Here is a 22,953-nt window from a genome sequence, read left to right as displayed (position 1 = left end):
CTTGTTTATCAATAGTAAATTTTGTCGTTAAAAATAAAAATATAATGCAGTTAATTTATCAAAAGGAAATGATAAAATATTCTTTTGTTCTTTTATTTATTATTGAAAATTTATTTTGGTTTTTTTATCTTTTAAAAGATTCATTTTTGTCCTTATTCTTTGCAATATGTTTTACAATTTTTTTTCCTTTTTAAAGAGAACATAATACCATCGTTAAAGTGTTAAACAATTTTCAAGGACAAATTTAAAATTGACCACGTATCAAAGTACTGAACAATAAAATTTACCAACTTTATAAGATATAATCCATAAAAAATTTAGTGCATTTTTAGATCTATAGTGAGTTTAACGGAATCAGAATGACATCATTATTTTGTTGAAATTCTAAAGGATAGTTTTTATTAAAATCATGGTAATGTACCATGATTAGACCACATTCACTCAGTAATAAAAAATGGGTCATGTTAACTTGTGCCCTTAAGTTAAGGAACTTAAAATGGAAAGTCAAAGCAACTTTTATATTATAAATACAACTTTTGAAACTTTTAATGCATTGAATGCACAATTTTCAAGATTTTTTTTCTACATTTAGCCTTTTTAACTTATGCCCCAAGGGCATAAGTTAACATTTCCCATAAAAAATTACTTATTCAGACGCGGCCTCTCCCAGTAAACTACTTCCAAAGACAAGAATCATAGTTATTACATATAAAAAAGGCTTAATAGTAGTTTTCGCCCCTTAATTTTTATGAAGTTGCGATTTTAACCTCCTAAGAAAAAAAAACTACAAAACCGCCTCCTAAGTTTTGCAACTGTAGCAGTTTTGGCCCCCCAAGGCAAAAAAAAATAAATAAAAAAATAACACGTGGCACCTCACTTAGGGTGCCACGTCAGCGTAGACCGAGTCAAAATTGGTCTTGGGGGCCAAAATTGCCACAGATGCAAAACTTAGGGGGCGGTTTTGTAGTTTTTTTTCTTAGGGCGCCAAAATCGCAACTTTGAGAAAGTTAGGGGGCTAAAACCGCTATTAAGCCTATAAAAAATAACCACTTTGCCAGGAAAGAAATACAATTATATTATGAGTGATACAATACAAAAAATAGTGGGGGATTGACAACAATCCAAAACCAAAAACGAACCTTAATATAGCTAAAAAACAAGACAAGACAACTGTAAAAAGAATCAACTACCTAAAATCAGTGGTAGTAAGGACTTATAGCTATATACATTAGTTTGCGGGTGTTAGGATTTTCAAGTTCACATGGACATGGCAAACCATTCTAATGTGATAGACATAGGTCATGTGAATGGAAATGGAGGGAGGAGATCAAAAGAACGAGAATTAGAAGATGAAGAAAGTTTCTCATATGCTATACAGCTTGGTAGCTCTATGGTGCTACCAATGGTACTCCATTCTGCAAGTCAGCTTGGTGTATTTGATGTGTTGCAAAAAGCTGGTAATGGTGCTCAACTTTCAGCCGATGAGATTGCGTCTCGTATTTCTTGCAACAATCCTGATGCTCCCAAAATGTTGGATCGTATTCTTGCTCTTCTTGCCTCACATGATGTGTTAAAGTGTTTGGTCATTCAAGATGAACAAAAGCTTGGATCATTTCATAGACTTTATAGTATGGCTCCTGTTGCTAGGTTTTTTGCTCCTAATTCTGATGGTGTTTCATTAGGACCATTGTTGGCTTTGATTCAAGATAATGTTTTCCTAGCTAGCTGGTTAGTTCATCTCCTTCTCCTTTTTTAAATATTATTATTATTATTATGGACTCGTATTAACATTATGTTAGTTCAATTGATATTGGAGTCAGAATCATTTAATTAGTGATATATCAACTTAACCCATTTGGGTTGGTCTGATGGTATTGATTTAGGATCTGGGAGTATGTTATTCCTTAAGGTCTCAGGTTCGATTCTCTCCGGTATTAATTTGGATGGGTTAATTTACCTTCTTAAAAAGAGTGATATATCGACTTTGGTTATGTGAATAAAAAATATATGTTCGATTTTCCCCGGTATTAATATGGATGGGCTAATTTAGCTTCTTAAAAAAAAGTGATATATCGACTTTGGATGTGATAAAAAAAATATATAAGAAGATACTCCTTAAAGGAGAGGGACTAAATTCCAGTAGATACTAGTCATTAATCCAATCGAGAGATTGAACCCACTTGGGTTGGCATGGTGGTGTTGGCTTGAGTTTTAGGAGTGTGCTCCTCCGCAAGGTCTCATTTCGATTATCTCCGGTGCCAATTTAGGTTGGCTATTTAGCTTCTTCAAAAAAATCCAATCGAGAGATTGTTACATTTACCAAAAGCAAAAATAAAAATAAAATAAAACATTAGCTTAAATATCGTGTGGTATTCAATTAAAACTTTTCCATAATGTACATTAGTCTTTGCATATTCAATTAGGAGAATTGAGGTTTTTTAAAGAGTGAACACAAGTTCAATGGTTTTCTCTCAAGGTTTTTTAAAGTTATACACAATACACAATATTGTTTTTTAAAGTTATACACAATACACAATATTCAGAAATTTTAACTTTGATGAATTGTTTTCTAAAGTGCATTATTGGATTTTTGTGGGCTTTTTTTTTTGTTGTTAAAAAATATTATCACATGACATTTCTCTAGATTGTCAATTCCTGTTTCTTTTTTTGTCTTTACACCTCTATTTTTGTTCCATATCACATGTTATTCACTTTGCCTACAATATTTAGCCACATATTTTTTATCTTCAAAAAAAAAAAAATTTAGCCACATATTTTTTATCTTCAAAAAAAAAATTTAGCCACATATTTTTCTTAATCAAACATGATTTTTTTATTTTATTTTATAAAATGGTATTTTTTTAAGACCAATAAAATTGTACCAAAGCCATTGAATATAAAATAGCATATAATTTTTTTTAACAAAAAATTGCAAATAACTTACTCTTTAAAAAAATAATAATTGAATATGAACAACCATTCAATTTGTCGAGGTATTTTTCAAACTTTTGTAATTTTTTATAAAATAGTTGCTCCAATATTGCAACATGAATTTTTTTTGCTAGATAAGCCTTCCAATTGAGAATTTTTCAATCTCAACAGCCAGTTTCTTCATTTATTACGATAGTAATTGAATACATAATTTCTCGTTTCTCTTTTTCCATTCTTAGGTCTGAGCTTAATAATGCAATTCGAGAAGGGGGTGTCCCATTCAACATGGTTCATGGCACACATGCCTTTGATTATCCAAGCTTGGACTCAAGGTTCAACAAAGTTTTCAATACAGCTATGATCAATCATACCAAAATAGTTATGAAAAAGGTTCTTGAGAGCTACAATGGTTTCAAGGACATAAAAAAGCTTGTTGATGTTGGAGGTGGTCTTGGGGTTAACATTAACTTGATCACATCAAAATACCCTAATATACATGGTATCAATTTCGACTTGCCTCATGTCATTCAACATGCCCCTTCTTATCCTGGTATGACCTTGAAATGATACTATTTATCATACTCAAAGAAATATTTATTTTCTAAAAAATTCTTTAATACTCACAAAGTTAATCTAAAATTTAATTTCACTTGAAATAATTAAATAATAAAAAAAGTAATGTGGGGTTAAATGATTAGATGTTCGACCACCCAAAAAAAAATGATTAGATGTTGGATGCTATATCCAATAAAACTTTACGGTATGAGAGTTCTCACTGGAAAAAAAAATATCTGATCGAAAAAACTACTTGATGTTGGCAGGAGTTGAACATGTTGGTGGAGATATGTTTAAAAGTGTGCCTAAAGGAGATGCCATCTTTATGAAGGTGAGTGAATATGAATATGAATTGTTGTTCATGGTATATTGGATAATTAGGAGAACAAACAAGCTCTTTTTCAAACAAAAATATGTTGAATTTTTTTAAAAGTGCTAAATAAGATACAATAAGCCAATAATTTATACAACCAAAAAGAAAGAAAAGAATAAGCCAGTCCATTGATAACCCTCAATCCAAAATGGTCAGGCTTATCAACAACATATTTGGCTAAATTGTAGATTCTAATGTTTCTTAATTTTTTAAGACTTTCTTTTTCCAACCCTATCGTTCTTAAGAACCACTCTCATCTTATTCAATCAAATTGAATGGGGAAAATCACCTTTTACTATATTTACCTATCCACATACGACCTTGTTTAGATAAACAAATCCATATGTGAATGTGGTTTTAAAGAAAATTGTGGGGGTGAAAGTAGAGTGTTGGCACCAAGGTCATCTTAGAAAGACAGATATAAATCAGTCTTTTTTAAGGGAAACAAATAATGAACTAAAATAACATTACCTATCTTTATTGTTGCTCTTAAAATAAATTTTAAATATTTTATTAATTTTTTTTCCTTTGAAAATTTACATATTTGTTTAAATAGTATTTAAGATGTTCAATTCAAAATTTTGATTAATAATTATAATTTATGTATAGTTTCTTTGTATTTATCTATAATATTCACAATGAATTTAGAAAGAAAAACTAAAAGTGATTTTATGTGCCACAAAAATGGTAGTTAGTGTTATTTTAGTTAATTTTTAGTTTTCCTAAAAAATATGTTCAAATATTTTAATTTAATTTTAAAAATGACTGATTTAAATTCATTTTTTTTAGAACTGCATCGTGGAACTCGTCGTAAAAGTAGCTCTCTAATTTCTTAGTGTGAAGAAAGTTACAATTTTTAAATGGGCTAGAAGATGTATACAATAAATTACAATAACCTTCCTACTATTCATGTGTTACAAAACCAAAATTTGATCTCTCTTTATATATATATATGCTTTGAATTTTGGATTTAGTTTGACTTCCCTCTCCTGTATCTAATTACTAGTTATAAGTAATGTTATTTTTTTATATAAAGCAAATCATAGTCTAATATTAACTTTTTGATGTTCAAATAACACCAATCTACTATATTTGTTGATTAAATTTTATAGTGGATACTCCATGATTGGAGTGATGAGCACTGCTTAAAGCTTTTGAAGAATTGTTATGATGCTATCTCTAATGATGGGAAGGTGATTGTTTTAGAGGCACATATTCCCATTGTGCCCGAGAATGGTTATGCTTCAAAGTCTACTGCCCAATTAGATGTTCTGATGATGACTCAAAACCCAGGAGGAAAAGAGAGAACTAAGCAAGAATTCATTGATTTGGCAACTAGAGTTGGATTTAGAGGCATAAAATATGAATGTTGTGTTCGTAACTTCTGGGTTATGGAGTTCTTTAAGTGAAGAGCATGTGCAAATGCTACTCGTTTTTTCTACTACTACAATAAATTCCTTGAAATTGGATTATGAAACTATTGTTAGATCAAACTAAGTGGTTGAATTAATGAACTTTGTTGCCGATAAATACTTTCAAAAGAAAATAGTTTGAAGCTTGACAACAATCATGTTGTTCAAACTTTAAATTACTAGGACTAATTTTTCTTGGAATCAAAATGTTGAGACAAAAAAAAATTGCTGTAAGGTTGGTAATTTGATTTTTTTTTTAGAGTAAATTACACAGACCTCCCTTCAGGTTTACTTAAATAACACAAACATTCCCTCTAGTTTTCAAAACTCACTTACCTCCTCTCCTTTTTAACAGTGTCAAATTTCTGTTAAATAAAGAATAAAAAAAAGAAAAAGAAAAAAGGTTCTGTTCAGTTCCATCACACATTGCCGCTAAGAAATTATTCACCAGTTAATAATTCATCTATGGTAGACTCACATGCTTATGGCAGATGGGCTGTTAGCCTCATAAGGATAAAAACCTAGTTGTTTTGGGATTTGAATATGAAACATTGGAGGAACTTTCCAATGTTTACAAATTGGTTTACCTTAACATTGGAAGTGCTTTTTACTTTTGAAAGATATGTTTTGGGATTTGAATATGAAACATTGGAGGAACCTTCCAATGTTTACAAATTGGTTTACCTTAACATTGGAAGTGCTAGAATATTAAGAATAATTATCTGTATTGCACCGTCAAACGTTAGATGATATTTATGGTAGATTGTTTGTACCTTTAGAAAAAGAAGAGAAAAAGTGACTTGTTTTTGTGTTTTTTGTTGTGAACTATGCTCTGATTGAGTGGTCAAATATGAAATGGGTGAAGAACGTTATGAGTGGAAGCTACTCCATACCGTCAACATTTAGGCGTGAAACTGAGAGGGATGGAGATCGCACAAAATAAATATTCTATTGAAAGTATCTTTTGTCGCTTGGAAATTTTTGAATGACAAGTTACCAAGAAAAGATAATTTGGTTAAGTGTGGAGTGGAGTTTGAATTTTATCCTGTTTGAATGACAAGTTACCTGTGACGGTCCTCTTCTTCAAGTGTATTCATGTGTGCCTTGATATAGACTCCACCTCCTGTACAATATTTCAGTAAATCCAATGACTAACAATGTTCATTTTGAACAATGATAACGATAATTTTTCATACACCACAAGAACAATTTGTATGCTCATGCAAGAGTACTTTGTGCTGGAACTTGAAAGTATAGACAATTCACAAAGGGAGTGTTCAGCACAATGGAAACCTATAATACAATGGGTTTTGCTAGAAGCCACCCATGAAGGTGTTTTTTAGCAACCCACACCTCAAGGTGTGATTTCCAATTTTTAGTTATAACTTTGCTAAAAGACACCTTCAAAAAATTAGTTGGTGTCTTTTAACAAATGCTCATAGAATAACTTGCTAAAAGACACCTTCATAAAAGGTGTCTTCTAGCAAAACCCTAATACAATGCCCACATCTAAACTACTGGATGGAGTACTTTGCATAGTCTATCTTAGTTCTCTACCCACGGAGTTGTACAACAGAAAATGTCCCACATCGGTGAGAGTAGAAGGGTAAGAGTAACAAAAATTTATGAGAAATGCTATGAACACTCTCTTTCTAGCACTCTCTCTAACACTCATTCTCTTATTGGGTGAAACTCATGTGGGTCTCACCACTTTATGTGGGATCCATTTTCAATGTGTGGTACCCACATGAATTTCACCCAATACGAGAGTGAGTGTTAGAGAGAGTGTCCATAGCATTCCTCAAAGTTTATATATATATATATATATATATATATATATATATATATATATATATCCTCGTGAACTTAGTTCAGTTGGTATGGCCAATGCATAATATAAGCAAAGTCTGGGACTCAAACCCCAGCCACCACAAAAAAAAAAAAAAAAATATATATATATATATATATATATATATATATATATATATATTAATTAATGGTGCACACCAGATTTTGAGGAGGTCGCAAAGGAAGACTACTCGTTTATTTGATTAGAAGCCGGTTTACATTTTGGCTTTGTTTGGTAAAAATAAGCTATAAGCTAACTGATAGCTGATAAGCTAGCTGATAGCTGAAAAACTAGCTTATAGCTGATGACTGATAGCTGAAAGCTTATAGCTGAAAAACTAGCTGTTTGAAATTAAAGTGTTTGGTAAAATTAGCTTTTGAAATGAGTGATAAGTATAAAATGACATAAAAGTACATGTATGTTTATTTTTTTATAAATTACATTTATAAATATTTTTAACTGATATATTTATATTTTTAAAAGAAAAAATATTTTTTATGACTTTTATATCTTTTTTTTATGATTTTTTCTTTTTATTTGAATCAATAAATAAATTAAAAGAAAAAAAATGATAATATGAATATATAAGTTCAATAGAAAGTGTCCCTTTTCGAACAATATTTCAAAGAACTAGAATTAATCGTTCAAAAAAATAGAACTAGAGTTAAAAAAATAATAAAAAGCAACGTAAAAACAAGAGAATTAAAGAAAAAGAAATAATAGAAAAAGGAATAAAAAATATTTTTTGTTAAAAAAATAATAAAAAGCAACGTAAAAACAAGAGAATTAAAGAAAAAGAAATAATAGAAAAAGGAATAAGGCCTATTTAGTGGAAAAAGCAACGTAAAAAATATTTTTAAAAAGAAAAGAAAAAGGAATAATAGAAACTAAGAACGTGGGCAGTTAAGGCCTATTTAGTGGGCAGTTTATTTTTAAAAAATAATATTAAAGGTTAAAAATGGAAGAAAATATAAAAAGCTACAAGCTATAAGCTCAAAAGCTACTTGAAATAGCTTCTTACAAAAAGCTATAAGCTCATGAGAAAAGCTTGTTACCAAACACGTCACGTTTTCATCCAACGAGCTTATAAGCTAATCCAACAAGCTATAAGCTAGCTTATTTGTGTTACCAAACACAGCCTTTATAAGATTGTGAACTCAACTCTCAGCAATCCTACACAAGGATCCTTTTTTAGATGCTACACAAGGATCTTGGTTAGTAATATGTAAGTAGATTTTTCAGCACTCTTTAATCATTGAAACATGTCTGATCTTGACTAGCTACCGAGACTTTACTCAACTAATAGACTTTTCTATCACAAAAATAAAAAGAATTGTCAATATAATGTGGTTAATTTATAAAAAAGATTATTAATTTATAAAAAAATATTAAAATACTCTTTGGTCTTTTATTTATTATTAGAAATTTATTTTGGTCTTTTATCTTTTAAAAGTATAAATTTTTTGTCCTTTTTCTTTGCAATGTTTTAGAAATTTTGTCCTTTTAAAAATATTTCATCGGAGTATCATTATATTTGTCTTTTATTAATCAACTCATTATCTCAGTTGCGAGTACACAAAATTATTGTTAAAGTTTTAAACAATTTTTAAGGATATATCTAAAATTGACCACATTATCGAACTACTCCACGTACAATAAAATTTGCCAACTTGCTAACGTTCCATCCATCAAATATTTAATGCATGTTTGAAACTATAATGAGTTTCACGAAATCAAAATGACACCATGATTACGCCACATTCACTCCCTAATAAAAAAATATACTTATTCAGATGTTGCCTATCCCAGTAAATTACAAATTACTTCCAAAGACAGGGATCATAATTATACATATAAAAAATGACCGATAACACTTTGCCAAAAAAGAAAGTATATAAATGAATAAATACAATTATATTATGATTTATGAGTGATATAATACAAAAAAAATAGTGGGGGATTTACAACAATCCAAAACCAAAAATGAACTTCAATATAGCTAAAAAACAAAACAAGACAACATGGAAAAAGACTCACATACCTAAAATCAACTACAGGTCACCCTCACCCAACTCAGTGGTAGTAGTAAGGACTTATAGCTATATACATATTAGATAAGCACCCAACTCAGTGGTGGTAAGGACTTATAACTATATATATAGGAACATTATTAATTTTTTTCAGTTGTGGGTGTTTGGATTTTCAAGTTCACATGGCAAACCATTCTAATGTGTTAGAGTTAGGTCATGTGAATGGAAATGGAGAGAGATCAGAAAAACAAGAATTAGAAGATGATGAAAGTTTCTCATATGCTATACAGCTTTGCAACTCTATGGTGCTACCAATGACACTCCATTCCGCAACTGAGCTTGGTATATTTGATGTGTTGCAAAAAGCTGGTAGAGATGCTCAACTCTCTGCAGATGAGATTGCGTCCCGTCTTTCCTGCAACAATCTTGATGCTCCCAAAATGTTGGATCGCATTCTTGCTCTTCTTGCCTCACATGTTGTGTTAAAGTGTTTGGTCATTCAAGATGAACAAAAGCTTGGATCATTTCATAGACTTTATAGTATGACTCCTGTTGCTAGGTTTTTTGCTCCTAATTCTGATGGTGTTTCATTAGGACCCTTATTGGCTTTGGGTCAAGATAATGTTTTCTTAGCTAGCTGGTTAGTTCATCTCCTTCTCCACTACTTGCATCTTCTCTTTTTATTTTATTTTTGAACATATAAAATAAAATCATGGTATGAGAGGAAAATAAAATCATGGTATGAGAGGAGAATGTCCCATATATATGGAGGCATATGATTTCAATTCTCTTCCTCATTCCCTTCCCCCCCTATAGTTGCATGTTTTCTGTTTTTTTTTTTTTTTAATTATTTGAAGGTTTGATCTTGAGATTTTAGTTTGTTCTTGGTTGATTTTTGTTTTCTGGGTTTCTGTTTGTTTGCAGTTTTCAGTTCCTGGTTCGATGGAGGTAGTAGAAATATCTTTTATTGTGTTATATGCTCAGGCTCATATACTATGCTTTTTCTTTTCCCCTAGCAGTTATGTATACATTAACATCCATTGTTTATTAATTGATCTGAAATCAAGTTAGAGATGTTTTCATTATATTGTTTATGTCCTCTTTTGTAAGATCCGGGTTATTTATCTTATTTAGTTGCTATTTATTTTATTAAACTACTTTGTTATAGTCGAGTCGATGTCGCTAATTATATGATGAATGTTTTATGTTATTTTATTAAGAAATGAATATGAATATTGTTACCTTGTAGATTTTCTCTTGTGTGCTACCACTATACCTAATATTAAGGAAGGCTTGACTTAGTATCAATTGCTGCATGTAAACGTAGTGTACAGTGTACAAGAAAAGAGAACAAAAGCAACGTGTATTTAGAAAAACAATGTAACCTCTTTTTCTAGTAGTTTCACTTCCCACCTCATAAGCGTAGTGCCATTCTTTTAGGAAGGGAGTTAGTGGATAAATATCTGAATCACTTTTAACCATAACTACTCACTCATATTCTACTCCCACTTAGATAGAAACTGCACCATGTTGAGATAAATAGAAGAAAGGCTTAGAACGAGAGATGGTAAAGTAAGAAGAAAATATCGAAGCAAATAAACGTCCCAACCCAATCCATTCCAAGTAAGAATATTTTTTTTCTGTCTTACATTCTTTCTCTCATTATTAATTTGTTTTTAGGAATCAATTTCTATTTTTGAAAATTAAAGAATGATAATATATAGAGTTAGAAATGTAAAATGCAATTTTGAGAGATTTTGAGTCAAACGATGGGTTGAAGTAGAGACCCTTTTCACGAATTTATTTCAATTCAAATAGTATATCTTAATTCTCTATACAATGTTTGAGTATAGCTCCTTGTACCGTGGGTGTTTGACAACACTAGTTCTTAATTTGTTCATAGCCTAGTCTGAAATTATTAGATGATTGAAAGCTTGTAGTTTGTTAAAATTAAATTATGAGCACTTAATATATATTAGTGGCTATGCAGGATATAGATCGTTGATTTAAGAACCGTAACTCTTGATTGGATTTAGAATTTGATAACAACACCTTATCTCTACTTCTATGCTAGTTTTCAATTTTAAAAAAAGGTTCTGACTTACTAACGTTTTTAGTCTAAAATGGTATTGAATTTTGAATAAAGTGCTACTAATATATATATGTGTTCATTTTCTAGATAAGCAATGAAGAATACTGTGATGAGGTAACTAGGATTTTCTTGGGTAATTAAGTTTAGTTACAAAAGAAAAAGGGTCTTAGTTTAATAACAAATAAATTGAATAGGAGTTTGTCGTAAATTTTATTTAACAAACGCAAGTCTTGAGTAGGAATTACGAGTAAGAGAAATTGAAACTAAGTTAGTAAATATTTAATTGTGAATATGTAGATTGGGTGGAGTAAAGACAGCAGATTGAAATCCTAAGGTTTGCTCTTGCTGAGGTAAGGGAAAGGGCGCTCCATTTTTATTATTTTTTATTTTATATATGTATTTACTTGTTGTTAAAATGATGATGTTTCGAACATGTTTATGTATTTTACCATGTGTGCATACTATGTGAACTTGATTTTGTATTGCTTGATTGTGAGTATAACTGGTTGTTGTCATGCTGAATTGTGTTCTTGCATATTTTATAAGTCGGAGTTACTGTTGGTGTAATTTGGTGTCTCTAGCATGTGGTTAAGACATTGATTAATTTAGTTGGATACTCTTTGTGAGTGATCTATTTTGGGGAGTTCATAATTAGGTGTCGCATGCATACATTCATTGTCGCGTGGTGCCCATAATTGGTTGGGACCCGAAGTCTTGAGTGCCCATAATTGGTTGGGGCTCGTCGTTTTCTTTTGAGTGCTCATAATTGGTTGAGGCTCGTCGTTTTCTTTTGAATGCTCATAATTGGTTGAGGCTCATTGTTTTCTTTTGGTGCCCATAATTGGTTGGGACCCGTGGGGTATGTGGTGTCCATAATTGGTTGGAGTCACGGTGGAGTGTTCATAATTGGTTGAAGCCCACAAATATCTACGAAGAACTTGTGTTTCCCTTTAAGGGAGGTGATATCCGGATCATTTGTGTCGCATATAAGTCAACCTTTAGGGTGTCGGGCATTTGTCGAGTCCATTGATGTTTTGGTGTTGATATTTTGTGTACCTTATATTAATATTTGTACTGTTTGCATGCCTTGAAATACATGTTAAATATCTATGTTTAACTTGTATGTTTGTTGTTGTTTGGGAGTTGACCCTTTTCCGTATTTGAAATCAGATATTGATCATGACCTATAGATTGAGGCTTCGGGAGATGTGGACCTTTGGTGCGCCTTGGTGAGATTTTCTCACAAGTGTTCAAAGTTATGACCAGCTAGGATGTGTCCTTGGGTAGTGAAAGGCTGAAAGCCTTGTTCTTAGGAATTTTATATTTTGATGTAAAACAACTCTGATTTACAATTATTTGAAAGTTCAAAGAGAAACTTATTTATTTATTTTTTTTTACTTTGAAGCCAGGGAGTTTTAAGTTATTATTATTATGTTATTTTTATTTTTTTAAAAAATGTTCACCTTTTTCACTAATAATTTCATAAGTTAATCTCTCAAATTTTGGGTCGTTACATCTTTCTTCTAAAGAATGCATTTTTAACTTCAGGGAAGTGGTTATGGGTGATCAAAAAGGGTTTCAAGGGGATATTAGAAGTGGTTTTGGCTGCTATTTGGAATGAGAACATGTAAACAGAAGCAAGAATCAATGATTGAGGTATGAATTTCTAAGCTGTTTGGACATGTTCTGTTATTTGGGTCATATCATTTAGTGTGTAACTCTTTTTTTTTTTTTTTCTCTCTTAAATGAAGGGTGTAAAGAATTAAAAAGAGTTATGTGAGATTTAAACTTTAGCACCCACAAGGTGTTTGTGGAAATGTGGCAAAGGAAAAAATATTAGCAGAATTACAATGTTTATAAATCAAGCTCATACTTATGGTCAATATAATGTTTTGATTTGATGTAGCTAGAAAATTTAGAGAAAGAAACAATAAAATGGTGTAGGGGGATACTCAGGAATAGCGCCCATAGATCAAGCTCATACTTATGCTTGAATTAGGGTATGCTTGAATTTTGGGTCTTTTTCAGATTCTTGAAAAAAATGGAATGTTGTTGTCTTGGTTAAGGTCTTTTGATAATAATGTGATTGTTTCCCAAATGCCAATTTTGGATTATTCAGTTTGTTTTCTGAATTGGGTATGCTTGAATTTTGAAACTCTTTCATATGGAATGTTTACCAAATGCAAATTTTGGATTTTTTTCCCTTTCTATTACGATGTAGATTTAGCTTGTGATTTGTGTGTGAAAATGGTCCAACCAAGAATGATGATTTGTTATGGAAAGGTTTAGTTAAAATGTATGATTTGTATTACCTTAACTTGGATTTTTGGGTTTGTTATTTATTTAGAAACTGAAATGGGTTTTTGCTGATATTGGTAATGTTATGTGATTTGGTTATGTTTATGATTTATAGGTTGGAGTGGACATTTTGTATCAAAGAGAAGGTACCATTTTATAATCCCAATGGATGATGGGTGGGATAAACCCTTAAATGAAGAAGCTCTTGATGATCAGAGTCATCTATTACATGTTGTGATTCATCGCAATGGTTATGGCCATTTGGTATGTCTTAATGGCATTGAAGGTGGTTCCAAATTTCTCATTGGGAGAGAAATCATGGATCTATGGGACAGAATTTGCACCAATCTGTTTTGGCCTGTATGTGATTTTGTGACCTTCAGCTCCATTCCAGTCCACTTACAGGTTTGTACATGTCCATAAATGCCTTTATTAGAATTTATTCTCTGCTATAACTTTAATTTTAATCATGATCTTCAACTCAGCTGTTACTATCTAGCTTTTAAGCTAATGTATCTTTCTCTTTCATAATTGTTGCAGCCATTGATGAATAGTTCCTGCGCATATGTGTGGATCGTTTATTGCAGTCACATAGCAAAACGAACAAACTTGACTGAAGCTTAGATCTTGGTTTGTACATAACAAGTATTCAGTGTCCTCAATCAATCTTTTACTGCTTAGCATTATCTGGCTGCAGAGATATATGTAACTAAGTATAAAATTCATGGTATCTGCAAGTTTATAAATTTTGTATCAATTTGGTATTCAGCTTTATATATACTTCATTCACAATCTACTACCCTCCTCCCGATCCTATTCCAAGTTGTATGTTTGACAACATTGGTTTTTGTAGCTTCCGTCTTTAATCTGAATTGATTTCTTTGTTCAAATGTCTGTCTTTCTTGATAATTGCAGACCAAGACTAAACATTATTAAATTCATGTTATATTTACACTCTTCTTGAGACCAGTTTTAACCATTCAGATTCAGGTAAATATCATAGAGTGTCATGCAATGATTTTGAGGTCCTTGATCCTCTATTGATGCTGCAGCTTTAACCAGTCCAATCTCAACAATTATTTGAATTTAATGGCTGAGAGATGAATGCTATTAGTCATTGGATTAATCCAAATGTCGAGTATGGCTGGACAGAGCTGCAAAGAATCTAGGTTCTCTTTTATATACTGATTGATCCCTCATACAAACCTTTGATGTTTGGCTGCTATATTGGCTGAGGTCTTAAAGTAACTAAATTACGTATATTTGCTTTGTGCAGTAGGTGTTACTGAAATTTTGTGATATTTTAGGTGAGATTTGATAGCAATCAAGCTTTCAAGGATTGGGAAATTGACCTGCAATGCAAAGTGCCCATTTGGATTTTTAACAATGGTAAGCTGATTCCAAAGCTAATACTGTAAGAAGTGTTTATAGTTAGACTCTTTGCATTAGCATTAAGCATGCAACTTTTCATTCTCAATGCTGATCAAATGTATATAGGTCACATTCGGATAAACAACTTTGCCGCATGTATTTAGCATGTATAAGTGCTTATTATAAGCTATTTCCATAACAAAAGATAGAATATAGTCAAATTGTTTTTTTATAAGGTATACTTTGTTTTCACAAACGATCTCCCAAGTGCTTATCCTTGAAGATAAGTAGTTCAAAGTCTTTTAGATGTACAATTCAGTATATGATTCGATACCGTTATGAGACGCTCCTTTTCACCATGTCCTAGCTGATAAAATACTCTTTATGCTTCTGGAAGTACACTCTGGATGACATAAATTGTCCGGAAGTGCACTTTCAGACAATACAAAAATAATGATTTTATTAGATGTGCACATCCAAACATATGTTGGGTGTGGGGAAATTGTTTCTCTCTCAAGTGATTACAGGTTCAGGTCATGGATTAACCTCTTGCAACGGGTCTAGACCATGTCATAGTAATACAAATTGATATTAAAATGTAAATGTACCAACTGCACCCGAAATTTTACTTCAGTATTACAATCTACACAATGTAAATGTACCTGTAGCTTGGCTTTTACATTTATGCAAAATATTAATAATGTATGTGATTCCAAACCATGCCCTTATTGATAGCTATAAACGACTTGGCTCTGCTGTGAATTAACTTTTCCAGATTTCTTATGGTTTTTAAATGAAGATACTACAGCACCAAAAAATGTAAGACTAAGTAATTATTGCTATAATTCATATCATCTTATTGTATATTTTTTTCAATGTATATTCATTATGGTTCCTATGAATTGATTACAGGGAAATGATGATGATGATGCATGGTTTGTTGAAATTTCTTTTATGGCTCGTGTTTTTTCCTACATAATCCTATTAGGTACCTTAAATTAAACTATTATTTTTTATGAAAACTTTGTTTCCTATGTTACATTTTTTTTATATCTATGTGACTTTTACCTTTTTTATTTTGAAGGACTTTTCATGATTGTGATTTTTATGATATTGAAATGCCTTGGAGCTGATTATGGTGAAATTCACAATGTCGTTGAAGTGCAAGAAGTAACTGAAACCGAAGCATTATAAAGAGAGGTCACAGTTAGTATGACCAGCTATGCGAGTTCAGATGCAGCTGTTCCATTTTCAATCCCACTAAATAAGTGCAACCATGGGACAATTTTCAATGTGAGTTAGACTGCTGAAAGCTATATATTATGTGCATAAAAGGCATTTTCTGTCAAATTTTAGGGAAAATTTAACACTGAAAATCTGAAAAATAAAAGACTTCATGCTTAAAAATATATAGTATTGTGTGTATAGTAAGGTAGATAGATATACACGTATGCATTTAGGTAGGAATGCTATTGCAGAAAAATGCCATTGAACAGAGTTTGAAATTCAGTGGTTATGTATTTTGCAGGTAACAGTGCAGTGCCTTACAGCAAGAAAAAAATCCAGGTTTGTATCGAAGGGTGATCCTTTATATGATAATTATAATGTGTATTATTACATTAAATAATAAATAGTGATCTCTTGCAAATTTTCAGGGATCAAGAATCAAGGGAAACAAATCTCATTTAAAGGCTATGAGTGAAAATAATCACGAAGTTGCTGTCAAGTCAGATAGGTCTGATTGTTCATGTGTACAAAGTGTTGAATCTTCCTCTCTTGGTGATGTGGACTCTACCTTATGACCTGAAGAAGTTGAAACTATGGTAAAATTGCAAAGGTGATATTTTTGAGTTTAGATGTGGTTGTAAAATGTCTTGCTTTGGCTATCTCATCCTTCATTTTCCTGATTTCTTTACATCATTTTTGCAGGTTGCGAGATAATATGAGTGGGTTGTGTTATGCGGGCTACTTACATATCCAGGTCAGCTTCTATTATTTTTTGGTTTATTTCGTTGCATTTTGTTTCTTTGTAGATGATCTTAGGTGTGCCTCTTTAATGATTTTAATGGTGTTTTTTTACAATACTATATAACTTCATTTTACCAGCTCATTCCGTTTACAATATGCTGGTTCTTTTATTTAGAGTCAAGCACAAGATTCATTGTTTTGTTCCATAAAAATAGTCTTCTTTTATTGTTGTGTGCAGAATATCCAATTTTTGTATATTTTCACATTATGCACTCATCTGTCTATGTTCTTTGTGTTTCCACCATCTCAGCTTATTTTATTTTTTTCAGCACATCATGGAAGAAGAACTAGAGCACATTAGTAAAAGAATTCTCTGGCGGCCGAAAATGGTATCACCGATGGAGCCAGATGAACTAAGAGCAATTATCCTTTAGAATTTTGACATTCATGGTGAGGCCCTGCGAAAACTGTACTTACTTTGTTGTAGTTCCAAAGGCTTCTTATTGTTCTCATCTAATTTTTATGGTGTTTCTTATTTCTAATTAGATTTTTACGCAACCATATGCAAGCCGAGGATGGTGCTAAAGAAGAGATGCATAAGTCTGTCGAAAAAGAAGAAAGCAAAACTGCTGAAGATGCACAACAGCCACCCCTTCTTCAATCTGAAAATGGAAGTGTTTTGCAAAGAGATAGGACTTCAAAGCAAAATGATAGGAGCAATGCCATAGGACATCTAGCAATTGTACCGACGAGAAAACAAGGAGCCTGTATTTCTGGAAGACAATCTCCTGGTGGACACAATGTTATTTGGGGTCTTCACTCTGCTCTCAAGATTCACAATCGTAAGAGTGTTTTGCTTGGACTTATTGGTAATTTGCATGACTGATCTTAACTTAGTTTGTTAATTGCTTTGATTGATATCTTTCTGATGCAATATATTATATTAGCGTGTTTAGATTCATTCGAATCAATTTTATTGCTATCAAAGACCAAAATTGCACGGAGAAATGTCTAGAGCTGTAACTTCATCGATTAGATGAAGTTGGAGGGTAACCTGTTTACTTATAATTCTCTATATGGTGCAGGATCAGTCTCAGATGATTATTTGCTCATAAAAAGGAAATTTCCATTTTGTAAAATTCGCACGGGTCATTTAACGCTTCACAAGCTATCCGAATAGATTACAGCAGGCATCTAGGTTCTCAGGCTTTGAGGGAACTAAGTTGATTGCCTAGCCTATTTAAGCAAAGTTCGGCTTAAGCTAATAGACACATTATGGGACGGTTCCAAATCCTTCTCTGAAGATTTCAGATTATATAATCTGAACTGTCCCAGACTGCAGACGGTGGCGTAACATCAAAAGTTCGAACGATTCTGGTGTGTTAATTCAATTATAAAGGTAAACATGTGTCATTAACTGTAGTTATAGTCTATGAATATTTTGTGGCTATAAATAGCCTTCCATACTTCGAAATTTTTATTCATTCTTCACTTCCTGTCCATTCTAAAATTTTCTTTCTTATTTTTAGTTATGAGTGGTTTATGATATCACAGTCACTGCTGATCATTCATACAATCTATGAAATTGTTTCAGTTTTTGTGGGGATCGTATGATGGTCAGCAGAGACCTTTAATATTAATTACATAGTAATTTATAGGTTTCAGCATGTTTTGAATTGTATAATCCGAAAATTCCTCAATATGAGTTCAGATTATATAATCTGAACAAAGGGTATTTTGAAAGAAAAAGTTGGTATGTGTAGCCTCAGATGATTGTTTTGGCGAATAGATGCTTATCATTTTGGAACCATAAGCATTAACTTTATTGTTGGCGAATTTTCTAATCTGAACCTTTTTACTTGATATAGTGACAAAGTAGTTATCTTTATTCCCTTTGTATGCTCATATTTTTATTAATTTATATATTGTTTTGTTTCTCATTGGTGTAAGCTCAGGTATATGAGCTATCAGATTCAAGCAGCCATGAAGGAATGTGATTTGTTCTCCTTTCTATAAGTGTGAAGTAAGTGGGTTATGTTACTTAAATTGTTCCAATTTTAATGATTGTTTCAATTTTCAATTGATTTTGTTCCCAATGCCATGTGTGATTTTGAAGGAGAATTAATGTTGGGCATGTTCCTTTGTACCTGTATTGTTGTTGTGGAATGTCTGCTAGGGATGAAACGAAATGAGAAATTAAGTGTCAAATTGATCTCTTTTTCGAATTTAAGTAGGTGTAATTTCATGTTCTAAGGAAAAAGGGCAACGCCATTGTTTGTGTATTATTCTGGGTAATAATCAACTGTTATAGTTCTAAATTGTGGTTTGCAACTTAAATTATGTCTCTGCAGTGACATCGTAACCACAAAGGTTTGCAGCATGATCGCCGCTGCAATTTAGAACCATTTTGTATGCACAGTTTATTTGATTATTAACAGGACTAATTTGTTATGTTTTTGTCATTTTGTTTTAGTGTGGTGCGCTAAGTGATGAAGTTACAATGAGTTAGGAATTTGATGGAGCCAATTCTAGAGCCCTTGGTTCGCCGAGTGGTATGAACTCTATTATATTATGGTTAATTGCATTTATATATATCATGTTCATTTCTATTTATTTGTGTATGACTTTATTACTTTTGTCTAAAGAAACTGATATTTTAAGTGAAAACCTTAGAGTAAGAAGTTATATTTGGTTCTGACATATAACATCATGTCAAATTTTTAAACCAGATTTTTTTTAGATGATTGTTGTTTTAATGTATTTGTTGATTTATTTTTTGTTGCAGTGATTTTTACTTGAAGCTACAATGTCAAATAGCAATTGTTGAGTGATGATAGTAAGTCATTTTCTACCGATTCTCAAACTGTTATTGTAATAGTTGAATAGGTACTGAGATTATTTAAAGTTTCTATTGAACTTACAGTTCAGTTTTCTAATTTTTTCTTTGTTGAAGGAATTCATGTCACCTTTTAGAAATGTCAAATTGAGTAGCTTAGATGATCTGAGATTTTGTTGTTAAGAGCAATACAAGACTCAATTTTTTGTTGATTAGCAATGAAATTTTGACGTCATGAAGGGTCTTAAGCCTAATAAGTATAGTAGTTAGCTTGGTGTATTATTGTTCTTTGAATTTGATGTTTCTTCTTTCAGGCCGAGTTAATTACTAAGGAAAGCATGACACACATTTGATATGTGAGTAAGACATTTGTTGACTGAGACAGAATGAATATGAGCTTAACCTATTGTTGAGTGACTGCATGTAGCTACTTTGAGAATGCAGAGTTGATTCTATAGGTGTTCACATATTATGTTGTTGTGTGTTATGAAAAATATACTAGAGGCGTTGTCTTTTATTAATTTTGTTGCAACTTGGAGTGCTTTGGTGATGGTGGTTATTCATTAATCTTTGGTGTTAAGGATTTAAAGTGTTTCTAACCCTATTGATTCCTACTGCGATTTTTCTGCATAAAGTGAGTTTTGCAGCCATCATATGATGCAACTCTATTGTTTTTTTGTATTAGTTCAGAACTATGTATATATGAATTTTGAATTGACGTGGCTGTAAGAAAAAATATGTGTGGGTGATTGAATTTTCTCTTTTGGTATGCCTTTGGTGTTCAAAGTTGTTCTTTAACGAAACATATTATAAACTTTAAGTTGTTCTTTTGACATTTTAAATGTAGATACTTGATGCCTTGAACAAAGGAGAAATTCCATCATCAGGCTCTCTTGTGGAGGTTTTCAACAAAGGTATTATTGAGAGATGTCTCAAGTTATATGGTGAAAAGAAGGCAACATTGGATCTACCTCTTCCAAAGGAATATCTACAAGGGGTCCATAATAGGTCTAGAAATGAAGTATATCAGGGAATGAAGAAATAAAAAAAAGGTGTTGTTTATGTTAATATAGTAAATGAAAGCTGAAAAGTATAATTGGCTAATCGAGAAATCACTTGCAAAAATTACAAGAAAGATTTCCTCAAATATATTCTTAAGGGAAAATGATTGATCAAAGACGAACATACTTCTATTTGAGTCGTTTCAATCCGTTTCTGTTTGTATATGTCTTTCTAAATTATTGTTTCAAAGTCTGATTTTTGGATAACAGTGGATAATTGTTATTTTATTTTTTTGCAAACATTATTTGAGGATATTTAGAATTAATTTATGCTTGTCTGTGAACTTATATTGAATTATATGAAGGAAAAAAAAAAGGGATTATGTTTTGAGGGGATGAAGGTTCGTCAGTTTCGGAATTGTTGATTTCATAATTCCACCGAATACCATGATCATATATCATGACAATTGTTTATTTTGAGTTTCTGTCATGTTCATAGCATACTAGAAATATAGTCTGTTATCTAATGTGGAACAAATATCTCAAATTGGAGAATATCATCAGTATGATTTCTGCATTCAACTTCATGATTAATATCATGTAATCTGAATATGTCTTACAATCCATTTCTGTTAATGGCAGATGGTTGTTTATTTTGCAGGAAATGACAAACTTTTTACTGTTTGTGCAGACAGTTAGGTTGGGATTCTATATCTGGCGTGGACTATTCTAAATCACTATTGAGGGGGAAAGTTATTGAGGCATTGGCTACCCTTGATCATGATAAAACTCAACATGAAGCAATGCGCCGTTTTCAGATTTTGTTGAACGGCAGAAACACTTCTCTGCTTTCAGCCAACACCAGAAAGGTAATATGCAAGCCTTTTTTCCCCCTCAAGAATAAAAATCATTGTTTTGATTCTATTTACTTTTGACATGTATATTTGTCAAAAGTTTCTCAATTTGGTTCCTCATCATGTGACAAAAACATAAAGACGGTGACCTAATTGAGAAATTTTTGGTAAAGACAGAGGCCATATCATTGCTCAAATTCAATTTGGAACTTGCAGGACCTCCATGATTCCACCGACAGTTTTCCAAGTTGTTGATACATGTAAGTCCCTTTCATCTTTTTTTCTTTTTTTATCTTTCTGATATGTTATTTCGTTTGGGTCAAGGAATTAAGAGAGAGTAATCTGTGGTTGAATTTCTCAATGAGGGTTTTTTAATGATAAGAGTTATGTTTTGTCTCTAAAAAAATACCTTAATTATTTCTCCTTACACATGTTTGCTGGTTGTATTGAATATGGTGTCGTTTTTGTGTGTTTAAATAACACATCACGTTGACGATAAGAAAAATTGGTGTCCAAAATCTTATTGAGACAAAAGTCAACATTGATTTGATTGTGTAGATGGGGAATGGCAACAAACATAAGCCTTTGTGTATGTTAGGAATGACATAGATGGAGTTCGGAATGTTGAAGATAAGTAAAGCTGGCTGGTTAGTTAGTTTCTTTATAGACTTTTAAGTTTAAATGTGTTGAACTCTGTTCCCCCTAGACTCATGTAGCTTGAAAAATGGAAATACATTCCCTAGGACTTTTCACGATAGGGAGCTTTGTATCTTCCAGACTCATTTAGTTCATATATTTGCTTACTAGGTTCGGAGAATTGTAATACATCGTGCATTCGCTCAACTGGTTGATTTTAAGGATTGTAATCCTGTAGAGATTTGAGAAGTTGTTGAGTAAGTCTTATTCTTGCTTTCATGAATTTTCATTTTCACGTTCATTTCATATTACCTAATTGTGTGCTTTTGTTAAGTGGACAAGGCATATGATTTGCGCAGTACAAGATTGCATTGCATATGATAGTAGTTATGAGATGAAAGTGCAATATGATGGGATGTGGGATGATGAAAGCAAGACAGAAAATGAGCTTCAATTTGAGCTTTATGAAAGGATAAAAGATGCTGGATTGTTGTCGCCCCCATCTTCATAATTTGACTGTGTTACATTTGCTTATGATTAGTTGTATTACTTTTCAAATTTTCTTCATGGTTTGGTAAGTTTACCATGTTTATTCTATCTTCTTAGATTGCTCCATCTGTTATTGTCACTATGTTTCAAGGACTAACTTGGGCTTTGTTGTTGTTTTGAGTTTTAATCTTACTAATTCTATATGTAATCTGACAGTGCAAAGTTGATAAACGGATTTGGCTCATATTTAAAATTCAT

The 22,953-nt window shown here is 31.8% G+C and overlaps 4 protein-coding genes and 1 long non-coding RNA gene across 10 annotated transcripts; all 5 read left to right on the top strand.

Annotated features, from left to right (window-relative positions):
* Nucleotides 1-1,180: 1,180 nt before the first annotated feature.
* LOC146900217 (cathecol O-methyltransferase 1-like) lies at nt 1,181-5,426 on the top strand. The gene is made up of 4 exons (XM_085735553.1): nt 1,181-1,728; nt 3,171-3,481; nt 3,753-3,817; nt 4,972-5,426. Exons 1-4 carry the CDS (start codon nt 1,262-1,264, stop codon nt 5,266-5,268), a joined length of 1,140 nt encoding a protein of 379 aa, XP_085591679.1. The 5' UTR covers nt 1,181-1,261; the 3' UTR covers nt 5,269-5,426.
* A 3,876-nt stretch (nt 5,427-9,302) lies between these two features.
* Nucleotides 9,303-14,325, top strand: LOC146900215 (O-methyltransferase 10-like). Its single transcript, XM_085735554.1, has 5 exons — nt 9,303-9,790; nt 10,075-10,098; nt 12,791-12,898; nt 13,656-13,945; nt 14,081-14,325. The coding sequence occupies exons 1-3, from the start codon at nt 9,333-9,335 to the stop codon at nt 12,861-12,863; spliced, it is 555 nt and encodes a 184-aa protein (XP_085591680.1). The 5' UTR covers nt 9,303-9,332; the 3' UTR covers nt 12,864-12,898; nt 13,656-13,945; nt 14,081-14,325.
* LOC146900216 (uncharacterized) lies at nt 10,649-12,646 on the top strand. Its single transcript, XR_015022717.1, has 3 exons — nt 10,649-10,773; nt 11,540-11,592; nt 12,413-12,646. It is a non-coding gene; the product is annotated as an uncharacterized LOC146900216 (long non-coding RNA).
* LOC146900214 (uncharacterized) lies at nt 14,128-16,734 on the top strand. 2 transcript variants are annotated; one of them, XM_085735561.1, is made up of 7 exons: nt 14,128-14,267; nt 14,848-14,929; nt 15,687-15,730; nt 15,824-15,899; nt 15,996-16,204; nt 16,440-16,477; nt 16,567-16,734. In XM_085735561.1, exons 1-5 carry the CDS (start codon nt 14,265-14,267, stop codon nt 16,103-16,105), a joined length of 315 nt encoding a protein of 104 aa, XP_085591687.1. In that variant the 5' UTR covers nt 14,128-14,264; the 3' UTR covers nt 16,106-16,204; nt 16,440-16,477; nt 16,567-16,734. The 2 variants fall into 2 exon arrangements, with proteins under 2 accessions (XP_085591687.1, XP_085591688.1); XM_085735562.1 differs by lacking the exon at nt 16,440-16,477 and having other exon boundaries at nt 16,567-16,584.
* Nucleotides 16,735-17,426: 692 nt separating this feature from the next.
* Nucleotides 17,427-22,948, top strand: LOC146900213 (uncharacterized). 5 transcript variants are annotated; one of them, XM_085735555.1, is made up of 11 exons: nt 17,427-17,748; nt 17,965-18,278; nt 18,835-18,902; nt 19,353-19,431; nt 19,665-19,715; nt 20,030-20,071; nt 20,563-20,767; nt 21,408-21,585; nt 21,787-21,830; nt 22,378-22,463; nt 22,541-22,948. In XM_085735555.1, exons 1-2 carry the CDS (start codon nt 17,442-17,444, stop codon nt 18,057-18,059), a joined length of 402 nt encoding a protein of 133 aa, XP_085591681.1. In that variant the 5' UTR covers nt 17,427-17,441; the 3' UTR covers nt 18,060-18,278; nt 18,835-18,902; nt 19,353-19,431; nt 19,665-19,715; nt 20,030-20,071; nt 20,563-20,767; nt 21,408-21,585; nt 21,787-21,830; nt 22,378-22,463; nt 22,541-22,948. The 5 variants fall into 5 exon arrangements, with proteins under 5 accessions (XP_085591681.1, XP_085591685.1, XP_085591682.1 ...); XM_085735559.1 differs by lacking the exon at nt 20,030-20,071 and having other exon boundaries at nt 20,563-20,629; XM_085735556.1 differs by lacking the exon at nt 20,030-20,071.
* Nucleotides 22,949-22,953: the final 5 nt, after the last annotated feature.

Source organism: Medicago sativa, chromosome 8 (genome assembly GCF_051527215.1).
Source record: "Medicago sativa cultivar Bolivia chromosome 8, Bolivia_mono, whole genome shotgun sequence".
In the NCBI taxonomy this organism is placed as follows: domain Eukaryota; kingdom Viridiplantae; phylum Streptophyta; class Magnoliopsida; order Fabales; family Fabaceae; genus Medicago; species Medicago sativa.
This window is presented reverse-complemented; position numbering and strand designations above follow the sequence as displayed.